At 43.9% G+C, this 26,052-nt stretch overlaps 1 protein-coding gene across 1 annotated transcript in view; it reads left to right on the top strand.

Annotated features, from left to right (window-relative positions):
• TOMM20 (translocase of outer mitochondrial membrane 20) overlaps positions 1–12,330 on the top strand; it is a 142,911-nt gene extending 130,581 nt beyond the window's left edge. Inside the window, exon 5 of the mRNA XM_073627563.1 lies at positions 12,131–12,330. Coding sequence (XP_073483664.1) covers positions 12,131–12,175 — 45 coding nt within the window. The 3' untranslated portion in view covers positions 12,176–12,330. The remainder of the gene's footprint in view (positions 1–12,130) is intronic.
• The last annotated feature ends 13,722 nt before the right edge of the window (positions 12,331–26,052 follow it).

Raw genomic sequence — 26,052 nt, 5'->3', positions numbered from 1 at the left:
TTTCCTTGGTATATCACATAAAATCACAATGAAATACATTTACGTTTTTGGTTGTAACATGACAAAATGTGGAAAATTTAAAGGATATGAATACTTTTTTTTAAGACATACAGCAGCCAATTCAGCTGTTGGAGAACATACCTGGTCCATGTCTTATTCAGGCGCACCATATAAATACCTAAAAACCTCAAATATACAGTTTCTTTAACCGGTTCCCGACTGGCTCACGCAGCTATACTGCGGCAGAATAGCTCTCCTGGGCAAAATCCCGCATGGGTCTGTTCTTCCCCTTTTCGCCCGCTGCTCGTGGCCGGAGATCGCCGCCGGCCACACGCGATCGCGTGCACGGGGATTTGTGTGTGTAAACACACCAATCCCTGTGCTGTTAGAGGAGTGGAGACATGCCGTTTGTTCCTAGTAAGTAGGAACAGCAATATGTCTCCTCTCCTACTCAGTTCTATCCCCATACAGTTAGAATACACATTTAACACCTTGATCGTCCCCTAGTGTTAACCCCTTCCCTGCCAGTGACATTTACACAGTAATCAGTGCATTTTTATATCACCGATCATGGTATAATTGTCAATGGTCCCAAAAAAGTGTCAAAAGTGTCCAATCTGTCCGTTGCAATATAGCTAAAAATTGCAGATCACCGCCATTACTAGTAAAAAAAAAAAAAAAATAATGTAATAAATGCCATAAATCTTTTCCCATAGTTTGTAGACGCTATAACTTTTGCGCAAACCAGTCAATATACGCTTATTGCGATATTTCTGGTAAAAAAAAAGTAGAAGAATATATATCAGCCTAAACTGATGAAGAAATTTTGTTTTTGTTTTTTTCAAAATTGTCGCTTTTTTTTGTTTATAATGTAAAAAATAAAAACCGCAGCGGTAATCATATACCACCAAAAGACAGCTCTATTTGTGGGAAAAAAGGACACAAATTTTGTTTTGTTTTGGGTACAGCGTTGCATGACCAAGCAATTGTCAGTTACAGTGATGCAGTGCCAAATTGCTCTGGTCAGGAAGGGGGTAAAATGTTCCGGGGCTGAAGTGGTTAAAGTGTAAGTTCACCTTTGCAGAAAATTTGTAGGGTGAACTTACACTGGCGATCCCTTGCACTGATTTTTTTAGCACTGATCATTGTATTGGTAACGCTGGTCTCCAAAAAGTATCACTTAGTTTCAGATTTGTTCTTCGCAATGTCGCAATCCTGCTAAAAATTGCTGATTGCCACCATTACTAGTAAAAAGAATAAAAAAATTCCATAAATATTTTCCATAGTTTGCAGAGGCTATAACTTTTGCGCATACCAATCAATATATGCTTTATTTTGATTTTGCCCTATTTCGTCTTTCAGGACAGCACACTTGAGAGACCTCGGCTCCTCCCCTCTTAGGAAACACCGCCTCCACCAGACCTTTAAGTCGCCCCTTCCCTCCAGCCCGTCAGTTTTGGTGTTTCCTCCAGCAGGGAGACATCGCTAGGAACCTGGGCTATTTCAGCTGGGGAGGCTGAGGCCGGTATGATTCAGGAAGGGAGAGATAGAGGTCTCTCATACACAGCAGTACGGCTGGGGAGTCCGGTTACCTGCAGTGCATTGCGCTCCCTGTCCTCCCTTGGGGAATGTGGAGGCCTGGGCGTTTGTTTTTCCGCTGCCTGGGGAAGGTGATGCGGAAGTGTCCAGATCCTCCTCGCTTTGGGGCGGTCAGCATGGAGCTCAAGGCTGAGCCGGATGACGGGCGACGTCATTTAGGCGGGGAGGGCACTTCCGTTTGACCCGCGGCTTCGGTTTCCAGCCTGCGAGATGGAAAACGAATGGCACGAAGACTGGTGTGGGCTGTAAGGCTGTAGTGACAGCTAGAGGAGCATTCTGAGGCGGACCACTACTCTGGCCAGAGGGATGTCGGAGACTGACGGTTCCCGTTCTGTGCCGGGTGACGCCAGCACCAGCCACACTAAGGTAAGTGGAGCCCTGGGGTGGTGTTCCCTTACCATGTTCCCACTTAGCTCCACAGGTGAACCCCCCTCTTAGTGGTCAGAGGGGAGGAGAGGCACGTTTGGGACCCTGGTGGTGGTTGGTCCTGGGGGGTGCACTCCTGGTGTTGGTTACATGATTTTTATTTTTTAAAGACCGTTGCTGATGTTTGGCGGGGCTTGTTTTGTCATTTCAGGACAAATCTGCAGAAAAAACCAAGCCCTTACATGTGTCCAAAAGAAAGTGCCCATCATGTAGGAGTACTTTAGGGGAGTCCTGGGGGAATGTTTTGTGCAATAAATGAATAGAAGGCTTGGTCAAGGAACACACTATGGAACAGAGCTCTGACCTGGCAGCTTCTGTTAAGGAGCTTTCCAGCACGTTTCAATCTTTTAAAGCATTGTTTGAAAATTTTCAGCCTATACAGCCCCCAGCAAGATGTCGCACCTGGTCCTTCAGGTCCCTCTGTCAGTGAGGAGTTAACGGGGGGCTCCAGAGAGGCTTTGGAGGATGAACCAGATAGTGCATCCTCACATTCCTCAAGAGAATCAGATGGAGAGAAGATGAGAACCTCCCGATATAAACTCTCCTTGGAGGAAGTGGAAGAGCTTTTGGGAGCAATCCACACCACCCTAGGTATACAAGAGGAGAAGAAATCTCTGTCTCTACATGACCAAATGTACGTAGGTCTTGGAGAGCAGAAGAAAAAAGTCTTTCCGGTACATGAGGTCCTAGTAGACACCATTAAAAAGGAATGGCGGGACCCAGAAAGGAAACCTTTCTTTTCTAGAGCCTTAAAGCGCAGATTCCCTTTTCCAGAGGATGAAGCTGCTGTTTGGAACAAGTCACCTAGACTGGATGCAGCCTTCTCTCAGGTATCCAGAAAAACAGACTTGGCGTTTAAAGATATGGGGGTGCTCGCAGACCCCATTGACAAGCGGATGGATTCCCTACTTAAAAAGTCCTTGGATTCCTCTCTAGGCAACCTTAAGTCTGCCATGGCCGTCACAGTGGTGGCACGTAACATGGAGCACTGGCTAACACATATAAAAGCTCATATTGAAGCTGGGACCGCTAAGGAGACGATTCTCTCCTCCTTCCCAATGCTTTTGAAGGGGATCGCATACATTGCTGGCGCTTCAGCGGAGTCAGTCCGCATGTCTGCTAGATCTTCTGCTTTGGTCAATTCAGCCAGGAGAGCTCTTTGGTTAACCGCTTGGCTACCGGGCCATAGTCAAATTACGTCCTCACTTTGGGGGGGGATATCTGAATGATGCCTATAGCTACAGACATAATTCAGATATCATTCTTTTCAGCCGGCGATTCTGTGCACGATAAGAACAATCATAGCGGCACTTCCGCCGCTTGATCGTTCTTATAGGCGACGGGAGGGGACGCCATCCGGTGCTTCTCCGGGCTCTCCCTTGCCATCGGGAGCCCGGAGAATGAATTGGCCGGTGCCAGATGAGGACGATAGAGATTTCTGGTGACCAGATGATCACCAGTCATCTCTATGACCGTCGGAGGCCCGGGCGCGATGTTATGACGTCACGCCCGGACTCCGCATTGTAAACAAAGCCGCGATCGCGGCTGTCAGCATGAGAACGGAGAATTTTTTTTTACGATCTTATGCTTTACAGCCTGGAGGAGAGATGTGGGGTTTTATTGACCCCGCATCTCTCCATAAAGAGGACCTGTCACGATAGATTCCTATTACAAGGGATGTTTACATTCCTTGTAATAGGAATAAAAGTGATCAAAAAAAATTTTATGTAAAAAAAAAAAAAAAAAAAGTGTAAAAATAAAGTAAAATAAATTAAAAAAATTTTTTTTTTAAACGCCCCTGTCCCCTGTAGCTCGCGCTCAGAAGGGACCGCACACTTAAGCCCCGCCCACATATGTAAACGTCGTATAAACCACACGTGGGGTATCGCCTCATGCGTTAGAGCGAGAGCAATAATTCTAGCCCTAGACCTCCACTGTAACTCGAAACTGGTAACCTGTAAAAATTTTCAAAGCGTCGCCTATGGAGATTTTTAAGTACCGAAGTTTGGCGTCATTCCATGAGTGCGCACAATTTTAAAGCGTGACATGTTAGGTATATATTTACTCGGCGTAACTTCATCTTTCACATTATGCAAAAACATTGGGCTAACTTTACTGTTTTTTTTTTTTTTTTTTTAAGCACAAAAACGTATTTGAAAAATTGCTGCGCAAATACCGTGCTAGATAAAAAGTTGCAATGACCGCCATTGTATTCTTTAGAGTTTTTGCTAAAAAACCATATATAATGTTTGGGGGTTCTATGTAATTTTCCAGCAAAAAAATGATGATTTTTACATGTAGGAGAGAAATGTCAGAATTGGCCTGGTAAGCAAGTGGTTAAAGACCTGGCAAGGGGACAATGCTTCAAAATTCAAGCTTTGCGGAGTCCCTTTCACGGGGGACCTACTGTTCGGTTCGGATCTGGAGGCTGTTCTTGATCGAACAGCCGATAAAAAGAAGTCCATCCCTTTAAAGAAAAAGTTGGGGGAACAGCCTAAAAAGAAAAACTAAAAATTGTTTTACTGCGCTATCCCAAAAGTGATCGTATGTAAGGGTTTAACCTTAGATACTGTGAAAAAAAGCTGCAACTAGCAATGTGAGACACACACACTAAGAATAATATACAATATAATAAGCTGCGCTATAAATTGATTTAGAACGAAAAAAAAACAAAAAAAGACCATTGAAAAGTTGTGTGAATACACACAAATACATATATACAATATCACATCAACATTCTTATCACCAGTGATATGTGCAAGAAAAAGGGAACAAGTAGTGAACACAACATGTATAGCAAAATGCAAAAAATGCAGAACAGAGTCCAATCAAATAGGCTGATTTAAAAAGCCCACCATATAGACAGTCCTCTAAAGGGTGACTCTGTAATCTTCCTACAAGCGGTGACATGCAACTTCGACACTGGAGTTGGTGTGTGCTGGGGTACAATACAAAAGTGCCTCCACCCACGAGAAATGCTGCCGCTTACCAGCTCCCTAGATCTCTTTTTACGGAGATCTAACGTGCCTTTGGCTCTCAACCCCAGCCTTGGGTCTTTCAATGCCTGTCAACGCTAGAGGGATTCCTCAAAATCTCAGCATAAGATGTCATCTCGTATGGCGAGTATGTGTTCGTAAACCGTGAAATGACATAAAGCTTGTCAATAGTCCCAATCCAAGCCAAGGATGAAGAAATTTATATGCAAAGGACTTGTCCATGTGTTTTGAGGTGCTAAGTATAGGCTCTACAGTTTCAGCATGGTATACTATTAAAAAAGGCAGAGGGTCAATCCACAGTTTAATCAGTGGAAGATCTCGGAGTACCTCAGTGTATTCAATGATTTGTTGAAAGAAATCTGGAGGAGTCTTGGTCAGCAGTAAATCCTCTGCTGATCTGTGATTCCCAGGCAGATGTATGCAGCCTTTTTATTTTGTCTGTAATGCATCCTACTTCATTCAGTGATGTTTCTCTAGCTTGTACAGCTCTCCATATGGCAGCTGGGGTGTCTTTGAGTTCCACAGCAGCTTGCGGTGGAATGGAGGCACCTGCCTGGCTGCATGCTGGCTACTGGGGTGGGGGAATGGCCGTACGCTGTGCAGTTCTTGTTCGGCTTTCCTTTAGGTTTACCAAACCATGTAGTGTGAGATCAACCATAAACCCACTTAATTGTGTGCAATCAGGCACACCCTTGCACTGCCTGGGAATCGCAGATCAGCAGAGGATTTAGTGCCGGTTCACACTGATGCGAGTTCATGGCGAATTTGATGCGTCAAAAACATTCTAAATTCGCATGTCATCCCTAAAGTCATTGTTTTCTATGACCGTCGTTCACATACATGCGTTGCGATTCCTCTATGAATGCGATGCGATAAAAAAAGGGTCTTGTGCGAGTTTACAGCACTGCGTTGCGAATTTAGCCTCCATAGACATCAATGTAAATCGTTCTGGAATCGCATTGTTGGTTCAGATATGTGCGAATTCCACCACACTACTCTCCACAAAAACCAGGAAATACACAGGAAGTTAACACCCTTTTTTTTTTCCATTATGATTCCATTGGCTAGAACATCAATCGCAGCTATGACCAACTCCTGAAATTCGTGGTAAAATCGCACCTCACACAGGACGAAAAAAACGGAACAAATTCGCAGCGCAGCAGTGTGAACCGACACTTACTGCTGACCAAGACTCCTCCAGATTTCTTTCAACAAATCATTGAATACACTGAGGTACTCCGAGATCTTCCACTGATTAAACTGTGGATTGGCCCTCTGCCTTTTTTAATAGTATATCATGCTGAAACTGTAGAGCCTATACTTGGCACCTCAAAACACATGGACAAGTCCTTTGCATATAAATTTCTTCATCCTTGTCTTGGATTGGGACTATCGACAAGCTTTATGTCATTTCACGGTTTACGAACACATACGAGATGACATCTTATGCTGAGATTGTGAGGAATCCCTCTAGCGTTGACAGCCATTGAAAGACCCGAGGCTGGGGTTGAGAGCCAAAGGCATGTTAGATCTCCGTATAAAGAGATCTAGGGAGCTGGTAAGCGGCAGCATTTCTCGTGGGTGGAGGCACTTTTGTATTGTACCCCAGCACACACCACTTCCAGTGTCGAAGTTGCATGTCACCGTTTGTAGGAAGATTACAGAGTCACCCTTTAGAGGACTGTCTATTAAGTGGGCTTTTTAAATCGGCCGATTTGAGTGGACCCTGTTCTGCATTTTTTGCATTTTGCTATACATATTGTGTTCACTACTTGTTCCCTTTTTCTTGCACATATCACTGGTGATAAGAATGTTGATGTGATATTGTATATATGTATTTGTGTGTATTCACACAACTTTTCAATGGTCTTTTTTTGTTTTTTTCGTTCTAAATCAATTTATAGCGCAGCTTATTATATAGCCTAAAAAGAAAACTCACTCACAAAGGAAGTTTAATTTTCCGAGAGCAGAGTCTCAGAAAAAATTTTGGACCAACAAGGGCAGAGGGAGCGGGGCAGCGATTTTTCGCCCTCCTGAACAGCCCCAAAAACCCCAATGACAGGTTAACCCCAGTGGGAGGAAGACTGGTGCTTTCCTCCCACAGTGGGAGTCAGTTACCTCCAATCTGTTTATACTAGGGATTATAGGGAGGGGGTACAGATTAGAATTCTCAAGACCCCCCCCCCCCTACACAGGCTGCTAGTTATGGACTTGACAAAGTGTGCGGAGAAGGCGGCGGCATTACTAGCCTCACTGGAGGATCTGGAACAGCAGGATATAATATCACGTGTCCCATCCGGAGAAATAGGCAGGGGTTTCTATTCCCACATCTTTGTGGTTCGGAAGTCTTCAGGGAAATTCAGGCTCATCCTGAACTTGAAACCTCTGAACCTATCAATCTCCTACAAAAAGTTTCAGATGGATTCCATTTTTTCTGTGAAAACACTACTTTCTCCAAATTGCTACATGGCGTCCATAGATCTAAGGGATGCCTATCTGCACATTCCGATCACAGAGGACAGTCAGAAATTCCTCAGACTGGCAGTAAGGTCTGGGGAGGAAGTAGTGCATCTTCAGTTCCAAGCCCTCCCCTGTGGGCTATCCTCTTCGCCCCGGATATTCACCAAATTTATGGTGGAGGCGCTGGCTTTTCTGCGTCTTCGGGGAATATCGGTAATCGCATACCTGGATGACCTGCTCCTTTTTGCTCCTTTGCAGCTGGTCCAGGATTTGCAGATAGCAAGGGGTGTGTTGGAACATCTGGGATGGCTCTTAAATTTGGAGAAATCCAGCCTGGTTCCATCCCAGAGGATTACGTACCTAGGTTACATCCTGGACTCAACCCAACGGAGAGTTTTTCTTACCGAAGAATGTGCAAAATAGACAGAGCCTTGGCAGTTCTGCAGAGCAATCAACAAATCTCCATAAGAAAGGCCATGTCAGCCTTGGGATTGCTGACAGCTGCCCTTCCAGCAGTAAGGTGGGCAGGATTGCACTTCCGCCCTTTACACTTCATTCTGGAAGTTTGGGACCGCACTCAGAAGTCCCTGGACTCGGCGGTTTTCATTCCAGTTTGGGTAAAGAGATCCCTGTGGTGGTGGAGGAAGGCAGCAAACCTATTGCTGGGTCTGGAATGGGTACTGCCTGTGTCCAAGATTGTTACAACAGACGCAAGCGGCACAGGTTGGGGAGCACACCTGGGGGCGAGTCTGGCGCAGGGTTCCTGGGGAGTCGAGGACGCAAGACAGTCCTTGAACTGGAGAGAAGTGAGGGCCATTTTTCTGACTCTCAGAGCTTTCCAACAGGAGCTCCGGGGACATCATGTGCAGATCCGCGCAGACAATTCCTCAGTCAACCCCTGTCAACCGACAGGGGGGCACCAGAAGCGGTTCCCTTTGGGCTCTGACAGAAACAATTTTCAGGTGGGCCGAGGTCACGGTGCTCTCACTATCAGCGGTTCACCTAAAGGGGGAGTTAAAACAGAGAGCAGACTTCCTCAGCCGGAGGAAGTTGAGGGAGAGCGACTGGGTCCTCAGTCAAGTCATCTACAAGATGATTATCCAGAAGTGGGGGGGTCCCATGTGTGGACCTTTTCGCTTCAGGAGAGAACACAAAAGCTCCCCTCTTCTTCTTCCTGAACCGGTGGGACGGGGCGATAGGGATGGACGCTCTGTCTCAGAGCTGGCATTTTTCCAAATGCTATGCCTTCCCCCCTCCTGTGCTGTTGCCTGCAGTCTTGAGGAAATTCCAATTAGAGGACACGACCCTGATCTTGATAGCGCCACGCTGGCCCAGGAGGCCATGGTTCTCGGTCCTAAAGAAGCTGGCGGTGGAACCACCCTGGATATTGCCGGTCACGGAAGATCTACTCTATCAAGGCCCAGTCTGTTGCCCTCAGGTGGAGAGGTGGAATCTGGCTGCCTGGCTACTGAAGAGGACATGCTGAGAAGTAAGGGGTTTTCCAAAGGATTGGTAACAACTCTTCTAAATTCTAGGAAAGAAGAGACGTGCAAAATATATTTGAAGGTCTGGAAGAAATTCAATTCTTGGTGCGCAGAGAGCTCCTTTAGTGTTCGCAGTCCAGTAGCAGTGCTAGAGTTCCTACAGAGTGGGGCAGATAAGGGGTTAGCACTTAGTACCCTTAAAAGTCCGGTGTCGGCTTTAAGTGTATTCCTTGAACAACAGCTAGCAGTAAATCCTTGGATATCCAGGTTTTTTAGAGCTTTAAGAAGGCAGAGACCAGTCAGCCCTCACCCCTTTCCGGTATGGGATCTATCCTTAGTATTGCAGGCTCTTACAGAGGATCCCTTTGAACCTATTGAGTCTTTTACGGTGAAGTTTTTAACCCTCAAGACGTTTTTTTTAGTAGCTATCACTACTGCAAGGAGGGTTAGTGAGCTACAAGCCCTCTCTAGGAGGGCACCTTTCTTCCAAGTTTTTCCGGATAGGATTATTTTTAAAACCGATCCGGCCTTTTTTTCCGAAGGTGGTTTCTGAATTTCATAGAAGCCAGGAAATCTGTTTACCCACTTTTTGTTCAAATCCTGTGAAGGAACAGGAGCATGTCTTCCACAAGTTGGATGTCTGAAGATGTGCTTTAAAATACTTGGAGATTACGGAACAGTTTAAGAAATCCGATTCCTTTTTTTTATTTCTTTTTCAGGGGCAAGGAAGGGTTCCAAAGCCTCTAGACACACTATAGCCAGATGGCTAAGATTGGCTATCAATCAGGCCTATATAGCAAAGGGGGTGGAAGTCCCGGAAGGTATTAGGGCTCACTCCACTAGGGCTATGGCCACATCACAATCAGAGTGGGCTGGTGCTACACCCGATCAGGTCTGCAGAGCAGCAACGTGGTCAAGTTTCAAGACTTTCTTTAAGCACTACAGACTGGACTTATTGTCTGCCCAGGACCAGGCCTTTGGGCGTAAAGTTCTACAGGCAGTAGTCCCACCCTAGGGTAAGTGCTTGCTTAGCCTCTCAAGTGTGCTGTCCTGAAAGATGAAATAGGGAAAATCGAAGTTACTTACTGGTAACATTTTTTCCAAGAGCTTGCCACATCTTACCACTGAGATTTTTGCCCATTCCTCCTTGCAAAACTGCTCCAGCTCCTTCAAGTTGGATGGTTTGCGCTTGTGAACAGCAATCTTTAAGTCTGACCACAGATTTTCTATTGGATTGAGGTCTGGGCTTTGACTAGGCCATTCCAACACATTTACATGTTTCCCCTTGTATTTAGCATCATCTATCTTTCCCTCAACTCACCAGTTTCCCAGTCCCGACTGCTGAAAAACATCCCCACAGCATGATGCTGCCACCACCATGTTTCACTGTGGGGATGGTGTTCTTTGGGTGATGTGTTGGGTTTGCAGCAGTCATAGCGTTTTCTTTGGCCAAAAGTTAAATTTTAGTCTCCTCAGACCAGAGCACCTTCCTCCATACATTTTGGAAGTCTCTCACATGTCTTTTCACAAACTCAAAACGTGCCATTTTGTTTTTTGCTGGAAAGTAATGGCTTTTTTCTGGCCACTCTGCCATAAAGCCCAGCTCTATGGCGTGTACTGCTTATTGTCGTCCTATATACAGATACTCCAGTCTCTGTTGTGGAACTCTGCAGCTCCTCCAGGGTCACCTTAGATCTCTGTGCTGCCTCTCTGATTAATGCCTTCCTTGCCCGGTCCATGAGTTTTGGTGTGCGGCGGTCTCTTGGCAGGTTTGCTGTTGTGCCAAGTTCTTTCCATTTTTGGTTATGATAGATTTGATGGTGCTCCCCTAGGGATCATCAAAGATTTGGATATTTTTATTTATAACCTAACCCTGACTTGCACTTCTCAACAACATTGTCCCTTACTTGTTTGGAGAGTTCCTTGGTCTTCATGGCAGTGTTTGATTAGTGGTGCCTCTTGCTTAGGTGTTGCAGCCTCAGGGGTCTTTTAAAAAGGTGTGTATATGTAATGACAGATCATGTGACACTTAGATTGCACACAGGTGGACATCATTTCACTAATTATGTGACTTCTGAAGGCAATTGGTTGCACCAGAGCTTTTTATTGGCTTCATAACAAAGGGGTGAATACATATGCACATGCCAATTATCAGTTTTTTATTTCTGAAAAATAGTTGTTATGTATATATTTTTCTAATTTTACTTTACCATCTTAGACTATTGTGTTCTGATCCATCACATATAATTCAGATTAAGAAAACATTGAACTAAAGGCTGTAATGTAACAACATAGGTAAAAAGACAACTGGGGTGAATACTTTTGCAAGGCACTGTATGTAATGCAATGTAATCTATTTTTCATGAAATCCTTTCTTACTGGGTTTCTCTTTCTCCTTAAAAAGCCTTATATGAGCTCCTGATCCTGAAATCTGTTTCTCATTTTGTTTGCAACAAGCAGTGCAAGTTAATTACCATAATGTGCACTGCTCTAAGCACACAACAAATCCCATGGTCCCTAGACCATCTCAGGAGGGAGCAAGAGAGACTGGATATGTTCCTACATAAAGTGGGACAATTCAGGACGAATGTTGCCACCCTCTAACAGGAAGTTGGATCAAAGCATCAAAAAAAAAAAAAAAAATTGGAATTTGGAGGAGGCTGACTGCTCCAGTTTTTCCTTAAAAATGAAGACTATAGGGGGAACTGCAGTCTTATTAACACAATAATTGCTCTGGTCTGGAAACCTACTGTCTTTGTCAAGGTCCTTCAATAATAATGTTTTTTATGCCTTTTAGGATGAGTAAAATTTGTTTATATTTTCTTGATGTGTGATTAAACTTCTTGATAAGGTGGTTGCTATTTCTTTTGTTTTATTCTTTTTTGTGATAAATAGGCAGATTTTGTGTATTCATTAGCAGTAGTTGAATATCTTAACACTGAATAATAACTGTCTACCTACAGTTGGACACTTCTGTTCTAAGCATTGCTAATATTTCCTGTGGTGGTGCCAAGAGATTTCTTGACATTTTTGCAAGATACAGTGACTGCTCTATATTAATACTGCCCTGCCTTTCCCAGGAAAGTACAGTTATCCTTGCATTCCTTTGTAACATGTATCTGAAACTTGAGTTTTTCATTGGTTTCCCATTGTTTTGTCTTTCAGAGAATTGGAAATGCTCAGAATCTAACTGAAGATGATGTTGAATAAAATGGAACCAAGTCATGTTGCTTCAGCACACCTGATCTGTGACATTCAAATGTTATTGAATATGCTACTGTTAAACACAAGCATTTTTCTGTCCTGTTAATACATCTTTGTTACCAGTAAATTAATGTACAAGAAATAAACATAACATCCAAACACTTTTTTGTGGGTAGAGGTGAAGTATTAAAATGTCTTATTGAATTTTAGCAGGTGACACACCATGGAGCCTTTTTATCAAGTTTACATTGGCATCATCCCATAAATATATTGGTAAATTTGTAAAATATATAGACTGTTAGGACTTTAAATATGCCAAATGAGAACACAATAAAAATTTACCTTATATACTCAAGTATAGGTTGGTCCGAATATAAGCCAAGGCCCCTAATTTACCACAAAAAACTGGGAAAACTTATTGACCCGAGTATAAGCCAAGAGTGAGAAATGCAGCAGCTACTGTAAGTGGAAAAGAGGGTCAACAATGCCCATCTACAGCTGCATGCCTCCCTGTGTCCTGTGCATGTCTCACTGTGTCCTGTGCATGTCTCACTGTGTCCTGTGCATGTCTCACTGTGTCCTGTGCATGCCTCACTGTGTCCTGTGCAGCCTACCTGTGCCAATCTGCATCCTCTCTGTGTCTTGTGCATGCCTCCGCGTGGCGATCTGCAGGCTCCGTGTGCCGCTCTGTATCATTCATTGCACTGATCAGCATGTCATAAAAACTTACAGTGGCCATTCCACTGTTCAAAAGCCGCGCCTTCTCCTCGTCTGGGATAGGCAGAATACTCAGTTTCCCAACAGTGTTCAGCCTATCACTGACGTCTGCTCATCCTCATACCACGGACGAGGATTAGAGGATGTCCGTGATAGGCTGAACACTGACTGCTGGGAAATTGAGTGTTCTGCCTATCATAGATGAGGAGGAGGCGTGGCTTTTGAACAGTGGAATGGTCACCGTATGTTTTTATGACACGCTGATCAGGTAGGCAGGCGGCAGTGACTCGAGTATAAGCCGAGGGGGACACTTTCAGCCTAAAAAAAAAAAAGCTGAAAATCTCGGCTTATACTCTAGTATATACAGTATATGTTTTTTATTGTACAAATATAAAAATAGACAATATTTTATACTTCAAAACACTTTCATACAAAAGAATCTTCCAGCTATACAGAGCTACATTGATATTATGTATACATGCATTTGTAAGTGGTCTACGCATTTCGCGGGATCCCCCGATTCTTCAGGACCGTAAATGCGTTATTCATAAGGCTCTTACTATAAATAAAAAGGAAAAAAGTGCATATAAATCATTCAATATTGACAACAACATATACTCTATATACAAAGCATAATTACAAATTCAAACTACCCTAAGGGGGAAGTAGGGAGAAAAAAAACATTTAACCTCTGTGTTTTAGATGGATAATAGAATTGCAGTGAATTATATGTATACCAAAAGAAATAATTACCTATAACCCAGAAAAGGTTTATTATGAGGGAAATTCGTCACTAATACAGAAGAAAGGAACTATCTTAAGATTTTTTTTTTTTTTTTTTTTTTTTGCCTACTGGGCCATGGAATAGAGTCCAGACCTAAAAAACCAACATAGCATAATAAAAGTAAAAGATTGTATCTAAAAAGTTACATACTTGTTTGAATATATTTTTCAAAGCAATTAGATGTTAGATGGATGATTAGAGTATTTCCTTTTTACCATATTACATTATAGGTTGATAATAGGGGTGATATTTCAGATGTATATATCTAATCAAAGGGTGTGAGTCACCCCTCTCAAAGTGTTTAGTGATCTCCCCCACTGAGTTGGTGTGTGTTGTATTCTGACAGGGGGGTGGCCCCCCTCGCTAGAACACTTCAATTGGTGATCTCCCCCATTGGCTGATAGCGCTTATCAGGAGTCGGTCGGCTACTGGTTTTCCAGCATTCTCATCCAACAGAAGCTGGCCGAATGGCCGATTTTTGGTTTTTATTGTTTATTTTTAAACTGACAAATGTATCATTCGGCCCGTGTTTACTTGACTTACATCTCTCTCTCTCTCTCTCTCTCTCTCTCTGCAGTCCATACCTCTTGTAATACAAGAAAGGGTTTTGCTTGCTTTGGAAACCGCAGCTTGGCATTGCATGCTATTAACTTTTTGATCTACCAGAACACCCAGCTCCTTCACCATTGATTCCCCCAGTCGTACTCCCCCCTAGAATGTATGACGTGTGCATATTTTTAGCCCTCAAGTGTATAACTTTACATTTATCAACCTTAAATCTCACTTGCTACATTTGTTGCTTGGTGCTTGCAAGTTGGAGACATCCTGTATGAATGTCATTCCACTGCATAGCTTGGTGTCATCTGCAAAGACTGAAATTGTACTTTTAATCCCAGACCCTATATCTTTTCTAAATCTATTAAAAAAAAAAGTAAGGGTCCCAACAGTGAACCTTGGGGTACACCTAAAGACCTTAGACCAATCAAAGTATGAATCATTAACCGCTACTCTCTGAATATGGTAATTTAGCCAGCTTTTTATACATTTACAAACTGATTTTTCCTAACCTGCAGACTTTACCTTACCCTGTGTCAAATACTTTTGCAAAAATCCAAGTATACTGTATACACAGCCACTTCTTTTGTCTAAGGTTTTGCTTACCTCCTAAAAAGAAATCAGATTTGATGATTTCTGTCTTTCATGAATCCATGCCGACATCACTGGACTCCAGGATAGGTAAGTGTCCTATTATTAAAAGCCAGCAGCTGCAGTATGTGTATCTGCTGGTTGAATTTTTTTTCAGTGGTGGGAGGACATCCGCTTTAACAGATGTGGCTGCATTCGTTTTCTTTTTTCATTTTCTTTGTCTGGTGCTCCTGCCAGTAATATACTTCCTGTCTTAGGGTGTCTGGTAGAAGACCCCTGTGGGCATCTGCATTTGTCAGTCTGTGGAGAGAGTAGTGTTAGTCCAGCAGATTTAGATGGATTTAGAAATTGAAGCTGAACTCCAGCTTAGGCTGATTTCATACAAGCGGTCCAATCAGGTCTGCCTGTCAGTTTTTAAGGCAAACCTGATGAGACTAGTCGTTCTCTATGGAGCAGCGGATGTCAGCGGACTTACACAGTTGCGTACTTGGTAAGGTTGAACAGACACCAGTGCGGGTGGGTGTGTGTGTTTAAGTCAATACCATTTCTTATATCCCCGTATATGAGGTTCGTTAAGATGCCCATCCTAATAAGTTTTTGAAATTATTGACACTCTTTGCTGACACCACCAACTGTGCAAGGGAGTTCCACATCCCTGCCGCTCTTGACAGTAAATAATCCCTTACGTAGTTTATCCACTTGCCGACCGGGCCATAGATAAATGACGGAAGTGGACATAAAAAATTGCAACGATCACCATTTTATTCTCTACGGTCTCTGCTAAAAAAAATGTGTGTATGTATGTATATATATATTATATGTATGGGGCAGGGGACATTACACGGGGCAGAGCACATGACATGGGACAGGCCACATGGACTTCAGTACTTGCTTTCTTCTGGCTTCAGAGCTCATTTCATATCTTCTCCGGTGGCGCGCTGTTTTCCCTCGGCCCCTCCTCCTCCTATCCTCTCCACCCCAGATGATGTCACATACAACCACTCGGGAAGGACAGGAGGGGAAGAGGGGCCTGCGGGGAACATCACGCTACAGCCAGTAGGGTGCCAGCCACTTAAGTGTGCATGGACATGGCTAACATGCAGGGAAAAAACACACCAGGTGCCCATAGCGGAAGCTGCAAAAACATCCAGTGTGTATGAGGCCTAAACCTCATTTGCCAGGTAGTTGCCCATCAGTTCAATATATTGAGGTCATCTTGTAAAAAATTCTGTATGCTGCTGTGAAGTTATTGCCCTGCTTAGCTTTTGGTCATCAGCAAACAGTGAGATTGAACTATTTATACCAACATCTACGTCGTTTATGAATAGATTAAACAGAATTGGTCCTACAACAGAGCCTTGGGGTACCTTGCTCACAATTCCAGTACTTGCTATTTATCACCACCCTTTGGACATCCCCCTGTAACTAGTTTTCTATCCAGCTACATACACTGTCATCCATGCCAACAGCCCTAAATTTGTAAATTGAGCGTTTATGGGATACTGTATATAATGCTTTGGTAAAATCCAGATACACCACGTCCACAGACCTTCTATCTAGACAACAGCTCACTTCCTCATGGAATGTTAACAGGTTGGTCTGGCAAAAATGACCTTTCATAAATCCATGCTGATTTCTACTGATGACACTGTTTTCATGACCAAATTCTTATCGCTTGCATTAACCACTTAAGGACCAGGCCTATTTTTCAAACTTGTTTACAAGTTAAAATGTTTTTTTTTTTTGCTAGAAAATTACTTAGAACACCCAAACATGATCTGTTAACCACTTGCCGACCGCCGCACGACTATATACGTCGACAGAGCGGCACGGGCAGGCAAAAGGACGTATATGTACGTCCTTGCCTGCCCGCGGGTGGGGGGTCCGATCGGACCCCCCCCCGGTGCCTGCGGCGGTCGGCAAATCTCCCCCGGCGATCGGAGGTGAGGGGGAGGCCATCCATTCGTGGCCCCCCCCTCGCGATCGCTCTCAGCCAATGGGATCATTTCCCTGCCTCTGTATTGTACACAGAGGCAGAGGAAATGATGTCATCTCTCCTCGGCTCGGTATTTTCCGTTCCGGGCCGAGGAGAGAAGACTGCAATGTAAGTGCACCAACACACTACACACACAGTAGAACATGCCAGGCACACTAAACACCCCGATCCCCCCCCCGATCGCCCCCCGATCCCCCCCCAATCACCCCCCCCTGTCACAAACTGACACCAAGCAGGTTTTTTTTTTTTTTTTTTTCTGATTACTGTATTGGTGTCAGTTTGTGACAGTTACAGTGTCAGGGCAGTGAGTGTTAGGCCCCCTGTAGGTCTAGGGTACCCCCCTAACCCCCCCTAATAAAGTTTTAACCCCTTGATCACCCCCTGTCACCAGTGTCGCTAAGCGATCATTTTTCTGATCGCTGTATTAGTGTCGCTGGTGATGCTAGTTAGGGACGTAAATATTTAGGTTCGCCATCAGCGTTTTATAGCGACAGGGACCCCCATATACTATCTAATAAATGTTTTAACCCCTTGATTGCCCCCTAGTTAACCCTTTCACCACTGATCACTGTATAACCGTTACGGGTGACGCTGGTTAGTTTGTTTATTTTTTATAGTGTCAGGGCACCCGCCGTTTATTACCGAATAAAGATTTAGCCCCCTGATCGCCCGGCGGTGATATGCGTCGCCCCAGGCAGCGTCAGATTAGCGCCAGTACCGCTAACACCCACGCACGCAGCATACCTTAGTGGTATAGTATCTGTACAGATCAATATCTGATCCGATCAGATCTATACTAGCGTCCCCAGCAGTTTAGGGTTCCCAAAAACACAGTGTTAGCGGGATCAGCCCAGATACCTGCTAGCACCTGCGTTTTGCCCCTCCGCCCAGCTCGGCCCAGCCCACCCAAGTGCAGTATCGATCGATCACTGTCACTTACAAAACACTAAACGCATAACTGCAGCGTTCGCAGAGTCAGGCCTGATCCCTGCGATCGCTAACAGTTTTTTTGGTAGCATTTTGGTGAAATGGCAAGCACCAGCCCCAGGCAGCGTCAGGTTAGTGCCAGTACCGCTAACACCCACGCACGCACCGTACACCTCCCTTAGTGGTATAGTATCTGAACGCATCAATATCTGATCCGATCAGATCTATACTAGCGTCCCCAGCAGTTTAGGGTTCCCAAAAACGCAGTATTAGCGGGATCAACCCAGATACCTGCTAGCAACTGCGTTTTACCCCTCCGCCCGGCCCAGCCCAGCCCACCCAAGTGCAGTATCGATCGATCACTGTCACTTACAAAACACTAAACGCATAACTGCAGCGTTCGCAGAGTCAGGCCTGATCCCTGCGATCGCTAACAGTTTTTTTTGTAGCGTTTTGGTGAACTGGCAAGCACCAGCCCCAGGCAGCGTCAGGTTAGTGCCAGTAGCGCTAACACCCACGCACGCACTGTACACCTCCCTTAGTGGTATAGTATCTGAACTGATCAATATCTGATCCGATCAGATCTATACTGGCGTCCCCAGCAGTTTAGGGTTCCCAAAAACGCAGTGTTAGCGGGATCAGCCCAGATACCTGCTAGCACCTGCGTTTTGCCCCTCCGCCCGGCCCAGCCCAGCCCACCCAAGTGCAGTATCGATCGATCACTGTCACTTACAAAACACTAAATGCATAACTGCAGCGTTCGCAGAGTCAGGCCTGATCCCTGCGATCGCTAACAGTTTTTTTGGTAGCGTTTTGGTGAACTGGCAAGCACCAGTGGCCTAGTACACCCCGGTCGTAGTCAAACCAGCACTGCAGTAACACTTGGTGACGTGGCGAGTCCCATAAGTGCAGTTCAAGCTGGTGAGGTGGCAAGCACAAATAGTGTCCCGCTGCCACCAAGAAGACAAACACAGGCCCGTCATGCCCATAGTGCCCTTCCTGCTGCATTCGCCAATCCTAATTGGGAACCCACCACTTCTGCAGCGCCCGTACTTCCCCCATTCACATCCCCAACCAAATGCAGTCGGCTGCATGAGAGGCATTTTTATGTCCTCCCGAGTACCCCTACCCAACGAACCCCCCCAAAAAAGATGTTGTGTCTGCAGCAAGCGCGGATATAGGCGTGACACCCACTATTATTGTCCCTCCTGTCCTGACAATCCTGGTCTTTGCATTGGTGAATGTTTTGAACGCTACCATTCACTAGCTGAGTATTAGCGTAGGGTACAGCATTGCACAGACTAGGACACACTTTCACAGGGTCTCCCAAGATGCCATCGCATTTTGAGAGACCCGAACCTGGAACCGGTTACAGTTATAAAAGTTACAGTTACAAAAAAAGTGTAAAAAAAAAAAAACACAAACAAAAATATAAAATAAAATAATAGTTGTCGTTTTATTGTTCTCTCTCTATTCTCTCTCTCTCTATTCTCTCTATTGTTCTGCTCTTTTTTACTGTATTCTATTCTGCAATGTTTTATTGTTATTATGTTTTATCATGTTTGCTTTTCAGGTCTGCAATTTTTTATACTTTACCGTTTACTGTGCTTTATTGTTAACCATATTTTTGTCTTCAGGTACAGCATTCACGACTTTGAGTGGTTATACCAGAATGATGCTTGCAGGTTTAGGTATCATCTTGGTATCATTCTTTTCAGCCAGCGGTCGGCTTTCATGTAGAAGCAATCCTAGCAGCTAATTAGCCTCTAGACTGCTTTTACAAGCAGTGGGAGAGAATGCCCCCCCCCCCCACCGTCTTCCGTGTTTTTCTCTGGCTCTCCTGTCTCAACAGGGAACCTGAGAATGCAGCCGGTGATTCAGCCAGCTGACCATAGAGCTGATCAGAGACCAGAGTGGCTCCAAACATCTCTATGGCCTAAGAAACCGGAAGCTACGAGCATTTTATGACTTAGATTTCGCCGGATGTAAATAGCGCCATTGGGAAATTGGGAAAGCATTTTATCATACCGATCTTGGTGTGGTCAGATGCTTTGAGGGCAGAGGAGAAATCTAGGGTCTAATAGACCCCAATTTTTTCAAAAAAGAGTACCTGTCACTACCTATTGCTATCATAGGGGATATTTACATTCCCTGAGATAACAATAAAAATGATTAAAAAAAAAAAAAAAATGAAAGGAACAGTTTTAAAATAAGATAAAAAAGCAAAAAAATAATAAAGAAAAAAAAAAAAAAAAAAAAAGCACCCCTGTCCCCCCTGCTCTCGCGCTAAGGCGAACGCAAGCGTCGGTCTGGCGTCAAATGTAAACAGCAATTGCACCATGCATGTGAGGTATCACCGCGACGGTCAGATCGAGGGCAGTAATTTTAGCAGTAGACCTCCTCTGTAAATCTAAAGTGGTAACCTGTAAAGGCTTTTAAAGGCTTTTAAAAATGTATTTATTTTGTTGTCACTGCACGTTTGTGCACAATTGTAAAGCATGTCATGTTTGGTATCCATGTACTCGGCCTAAGATCATCTTTTTTATTTCATCAAACATTTGGGCAATATAGTGTGTTTTTTAGTGCATTAAAATGTAAAGAAGTGTGTTTTTTCCCCAAAAAATGCGTTTGAAAAATCGCTGCGCAAATACTGTGTGAAAAAAAAAAATTAAACACCCACCATTTTTAATCTGTAGGGCATTTGCTTTAAAAAAAATATATAATGTGTGGGGGTTCAAAGTAATTTTCTTGCAAAAAAAAATAATTTTTTCATGTAATCAAAAAGTGTCAGAAAGGGCTTTGTCTTCAAGTGGTTAGAAGAGTGGGTGATGTGTGACATAAGCTTCTAAATGTTGTGCATAAAATGCCAGGACAGTTCAAACCCCCCCAAATGACCCCATTTTGGAAAGTAGACACCCCAAGCTATTTGCTGAGAGGCATGTCGAGTCCATGGAATATTTTATATTGTGACACAAGTTGCGGGAAAGAGACAAATTATTTTTTTTTTTTTTTTTTTTTTTTGCACAAAGTTGTCACTAAATGATATATTGCTCAAACATGCCATGGGAATATGTGAAATTACACCCCAAAATACATTCTGTTGCTTCTCCTGAGTACGGGGATACCACATGTGTGAGACTTTTTGGGAGCCTAGCCACGTATGGGACCCCGAAAACCAAGCACCGCCTTCAGGCTTTCTAAGGGCGTAAATTTTTGATTTCACTCTTCACTGCCTATCACAGTCTCGGAGGCCATGGAATGCCCAGGTGGCACAAACCCCCCCCCAAATGACCCCATTTTGGAAAGTAGACACCCCAAGCTATTTGCTGAGAGGTATAGTGAGTATTTTGCAGACCTCACTTTTTGTCACAAAGTTTTGAAAATTAAAAAAAGAAAAAAAAAATTTTTTTTTTTTTGTCTTTCTTCATTTTCAAAAACAAATGAGAGCTGCAAAATACTCACCATGCCTCTCAGCAAATAGCTTGGGGTGTCTACTTTCCAAAATGGGGTCATTTGGGGGGGGTTTGTGCCACCTGGGCATTCCATGGCCTCCGAAACTGTGATAGGCAGTGAAGAGTGAAATCAAAAATGTACACCCTTAGAAATCCTGAAGGCGGTGATTGGTTTTCGGGGTCCCGTACGCGGCTAGGCTCCTAAAAAGTCCCACACATGTGGTATCCCCGTACTCAAGAGAAGCAGCAGAATGTATTTTGGGGTGCAATTCCACATATGCCCATGACCTGTGTGAGCAATATATCATTTAGTGACAACTTTGTGCAAAAAAAAAAAAAATAAAAAAATAAATTGTCACTTTCCCGCAGCTTGTTTTAAAATATAAAATATTCCATGGACTCAACATGCCTCTCAGCAAATAGCTTGGGGTATCTACTTTCCAAAATGGGGTCATTTGGGGGGGGTTTGTGCCATCTGGGCATTTTATGGCCTTCAAAACTGTGATAGGTAGTGAGGAGTAAAATCAAAAATGTACGCCCTTAGAAATCCTGAAGGCAGTGATTGGTTTTCGGGGCCCCGTATGCGGCTAGGCTCCCAAAAAGTCCCACACATGTGGTATCCCCATACTCAGGAGAAGCAGCTAAATGTATTTTGGGGTGCAATTCCACATATGCCCATGGCCTGTGTGAGCAATATATCATTTAGTGACAACTTTTTGTAATTTTTTTTTTTTTTTTTTTCATTATTCAATCACTTGGGACAAAAAAAATGAATATTCAATGGGCTCAACATGCCTCTCAGCAATTTCCTTGGGGTGTCTACTTTCCAAAATGGGGTCATTTGTGGGGGTTTTGTACTGCCCTGTCATTTTAGCACCTCAAGAAATGACATAGGCAGTCATAAATTAAAGACTGTGTAAATTCCAGAAAATGTACCCTAGTTTGTAGGCGCTATAACTTTTGCGCAAACCAATAAATATACACTTATTGACATTTTTTTTACCAAAGACATGTGGCCAAATACATTTTGGCCTAAATGTATGACTAAAATTGAGTTTATTGGATTTTTTTTAGAACAAAAAGTAGAAAATATCATTTTTTTTCAAAATTTTCGGTCTTTTTCCGTGTATAGCGCAAAAAATAAAAACGGCAGAGGTGATCAAATACCATCAAAAGAAAGCTCTATTTGTGGGAAGAAAAGGACGCAAATTTCGTTTGGTTACAGCATTGCATGACCGCGCAATTAGCAGTTAAAGCGACGCAGTGCCAAATTGTAAAAAGTGCTCTGGTCAGGAAGGGGGTAAATCCTTCCGGGGCTGAAGTGGTTAAAGGCTATTGTGAGTCCCCTAGCTCCCTGAATAGGAGAGGTCGTATGAAACCATTGGTTGAATGGAAAGCAGGGCATATGGGAGATCGACCCTGCTGCGAAGTGCGTCTCTTGGAGAAATACAATATCTGCTCCCAGGGTACGCAGTTCACACCAGAGACGACCCCTCTTGCACGGAGATCCCAGACCCCTTACATTATATGATACTATCTTCACCTCTGCCATTTAATCCTGAATATATATACTTTCCTGTACCCAATGCCTCCTTGCCATTCCATTCTGGGGTTCCCCTTGCCATCTCCACTCAATATATCTGGTCCAAGAGAAAAAAGTGCCTGGGATAGAGAGAAGGGCGAGAGAGAAAAAAAAATCCCCCCCCCCCCCAATTTCCTTCCATATTGCAAAACCTGAATGTAACAAATTTATATGTGAGAAAAAATAGAGGAAAAAAATACCTATTACTTCCACTAAGGGGAAGACCACTCCCCATGGGGTTGTCCCACCCCTCCCTGGGGTTGTCCTCCCTTCTGCCAAAATGCAGAATAAGAAGTCCTCCTTTCGGGACCTTCCTATTGGGGGGAGTAAAGATGGTTAATGGTATGGATAAGATACCCGGTTTTCCCCCGGGCCCCGAGAGCAAAAAGAGCACCCGCATAAAAAAAAGAAAGAAAAGAACAAAAAAGGAGAGAGGAAAAATAAACTATTTCCCTTCCTCCCTCCTAATATCGGGGGGCCATTAAACGAAAAGGGAAACCCCACCGGTATTTCACTTCAGCTGCCCGCATAGCTTCTAATAAGGGTCTAACAGTCTGGCATTGCATCAATGTTCGATAAGAACAGGGATATCTGACAACCTTTATGCTCTATCCTGGGAATATTGCAGGCTGCTTTCATAATTGCCTCTTTCATTGTAAACGTATGCAATTTACAAACAATATCTTGGGGTCTATCCGTATTCTGATGAACATAAGATAAAGATCGGTGTACTCTATCTATTTCGATAACATCTGGTGCCTGGGGCCCCAATATTTGGTGAAACAGACCAGTCACTGAAGCAAGTCCATGGCCCCTTTTACCTCAGCTAGACCCCGTATCCGGATATTCTGCCTGCGGTCTCTATTTTCCTGGTTGTCCATTTGATCTAATAGAGAGTTTAATTTTTCTTCATGATTCTTTACTGCTTCTTGAGTATCAGCCACTGCTTGCTTAATATCATCTTGACTTATCTCCATCTCCTCCACTCTGTCCCAAAGCTATCTATCCTCTCTGAGCCCATCCACCATTTGCTTACTTGACAGTTCAACTGCAGAAATAAGTAGTTGTATATCGTTTTTAGTAGGGAGGGATCTCAGATGTTCTCTGAGTTCTTTGTCCAAATCTATACTTGTCACTTCTGATTGGGATATCGCTTGGTCTAAGGAGGGGATTTGAGTCGGAGTTATCAATTGCTGTATTTGTGTATCTGAGTCATCATCTCCCCTCCGGGTTAATCCCTGGCTAGCAGACACCGAATCCCAGCCAGGGGTTTCACTCTCACATTCAGCCCCCCAGACATTCTCCCCCGGGATATCCCCCGGTATCACCACTCCACTTCCTCCTATGTCTTGCCCCCACAGTCCACCGTCAGACTCAATACCTGTTCTCAGATGGTCTTTAGGGCTCAATCCAGCAATCAAATGGTTATCCCTCTCAGAGAAAGCATCCCGCTCAGCCCTCTCAGGTCCACACACCGCCAGGTCCTCCCTCACCACTGGGCTCCTCCGGCCATAACCCGATGAGCCCCGGCCCTTCAGTGGTGTCTCCTTATCGTATCTTTGTCTGTTTTTGAGCTCAGGGGGACCGGTCTTTATCCCTTCATGCTCAGATATCCTCCAGTCTGTCTTTCCTCGATCCGCACTCTGTGGGGATAGATATGCTCTCAATCCGTCTGTCTGTACCTTCCCTTTGCTAGGAGGCTGTGGTGTAGTACGCCTGCGTGTCGCCATTCCTGGCTGCGATTCCTGGAAGGATGAGGAGAGGGGAAGCTATCGCTGCAGCTCACTGCTCTTCGAGTCTCTCAGAGCCCGGGATCCTCCGCACACTCACGCAGCGAGTCTTCTCTCCATACCACGCCCCTTCAGTGCTCATGTCCATTTTCACTTATGGAAGTGGAGGTGGATCCTGAAGGTCGCTTTTTGTTTGTAAAGGGGAGTATACACATGCTATACATTTGCCTCAATTTATGCCCCTAATAACTGTACGGTAGATTTCTTATCGAAAACATTGAAGAAACTAGAGAGGACTAGGGAAGGCGTTCTAGTACTGGGGGGTGATTTTAATCTTACACTGGAACCTGAAATGGACACCTCATCAGGTAAGACATCATTATCCTTTAGAGCCCAAAGACATGTAAAACAGAATATAAGATTTCTCCATTTGGTGGATACCTGGAGGGCATTACATAGCCGAGAAAAGGATTATAGTTACTACTCGAAAATACATAATACTTCCTCACGGATCGACTTATTTTTGGTTGATCAATTTTATTTACATCTTGTGCAATCTTCTGTAATTGGATCAATTACGATATCTGATCACACCCCAATAGCTTTGAGTTTACGAGTGAGTGGGGTAAGTAATAAGGACATGGCGATTAAATGAGTCCATTATGGATGATAAAAAGGTTTTTGAAACCCTACATAATAAACTGATATTGTATTTTGAAACCAATATACCAGGTGAAGTGTCCAACCAATCAGTATGGGAGGCGCATAAGGCGGTTATTAGGGGAGAAATGATCGCAAGGTTTCGCGTCTTAGAAAGGAAAAACAAAAGGAAATTATGGATCTTTTAAAAGAAATGCATAAATTAGAAATTAAACAAAAACAGTTGGAACCCAGAAGATGCTAATAGGCTGGGAGAATTGCGACTCAATCTGACTAGAGGTTTAGATCTGAAGGTCAAAAATAAGCAAAGGTATTATACTCATTGCTTTTACGAACAGGGTGGTAAAGGGGGAAAGCTGTTGGCAAGACAATTAAAGAAACAACAGGAGGCAAGGCATGTTCATAAGTTAATAGCAAACAATAAACAAATAATTGACACCCAAAAGATAGCAGCTGAGTTCCAAAGCTATTATAAATCTTTGTATAATATAGATTCGGTTTCAACAGGAGCTGTGGATGGAAGGGTACTGAATAAGATCCGAGAATACCTAAGGGCCTCGGAACTACCCGCTATTCCAACCGCAGCTCTTGAAGAAATGGAACAGCCAATTACGGTGGAGGAGTTGGGCAAAGTAATAAAGGCACTGTCACTGGGTAAAAGTCCAGGCCCAGATGGCTTTACGAATGCATATTATAAAAAGTTTCTCTCGGTTTTAATACATCCCTTATGTAAGTACTTTAATTCTATAACAACATCTAGCCCTTTGCCTCCGGAAGCATTAATGGCATATGTGACGGTTCTCCCGAAGGTGGGGAAGAGCCCTCAGTTTTGTGCCAATTATAGGCCCATCTCCCTCCTGAACTCAGACACGAAGATCCTATCAAAAAT

This window comes from Aquarana catesbeiana, linkage group LG04 (genome assembly GCF_042186555.1).
Source record: "Aquarana catesbeiana isolate 2022-GZ linkage group LG04, ASM4218655v1, whole genome shotgun sequence".
Classification (NCBI taxonomy): Eukaryota; Metazoa; Chordata; class Amphibia; order Anura; family Ranidae; genus Aquarana; species Aquarana catesbeiana.
This window is presented reverse-complemented; position numbering and strand designations above follow the sequence as displayed.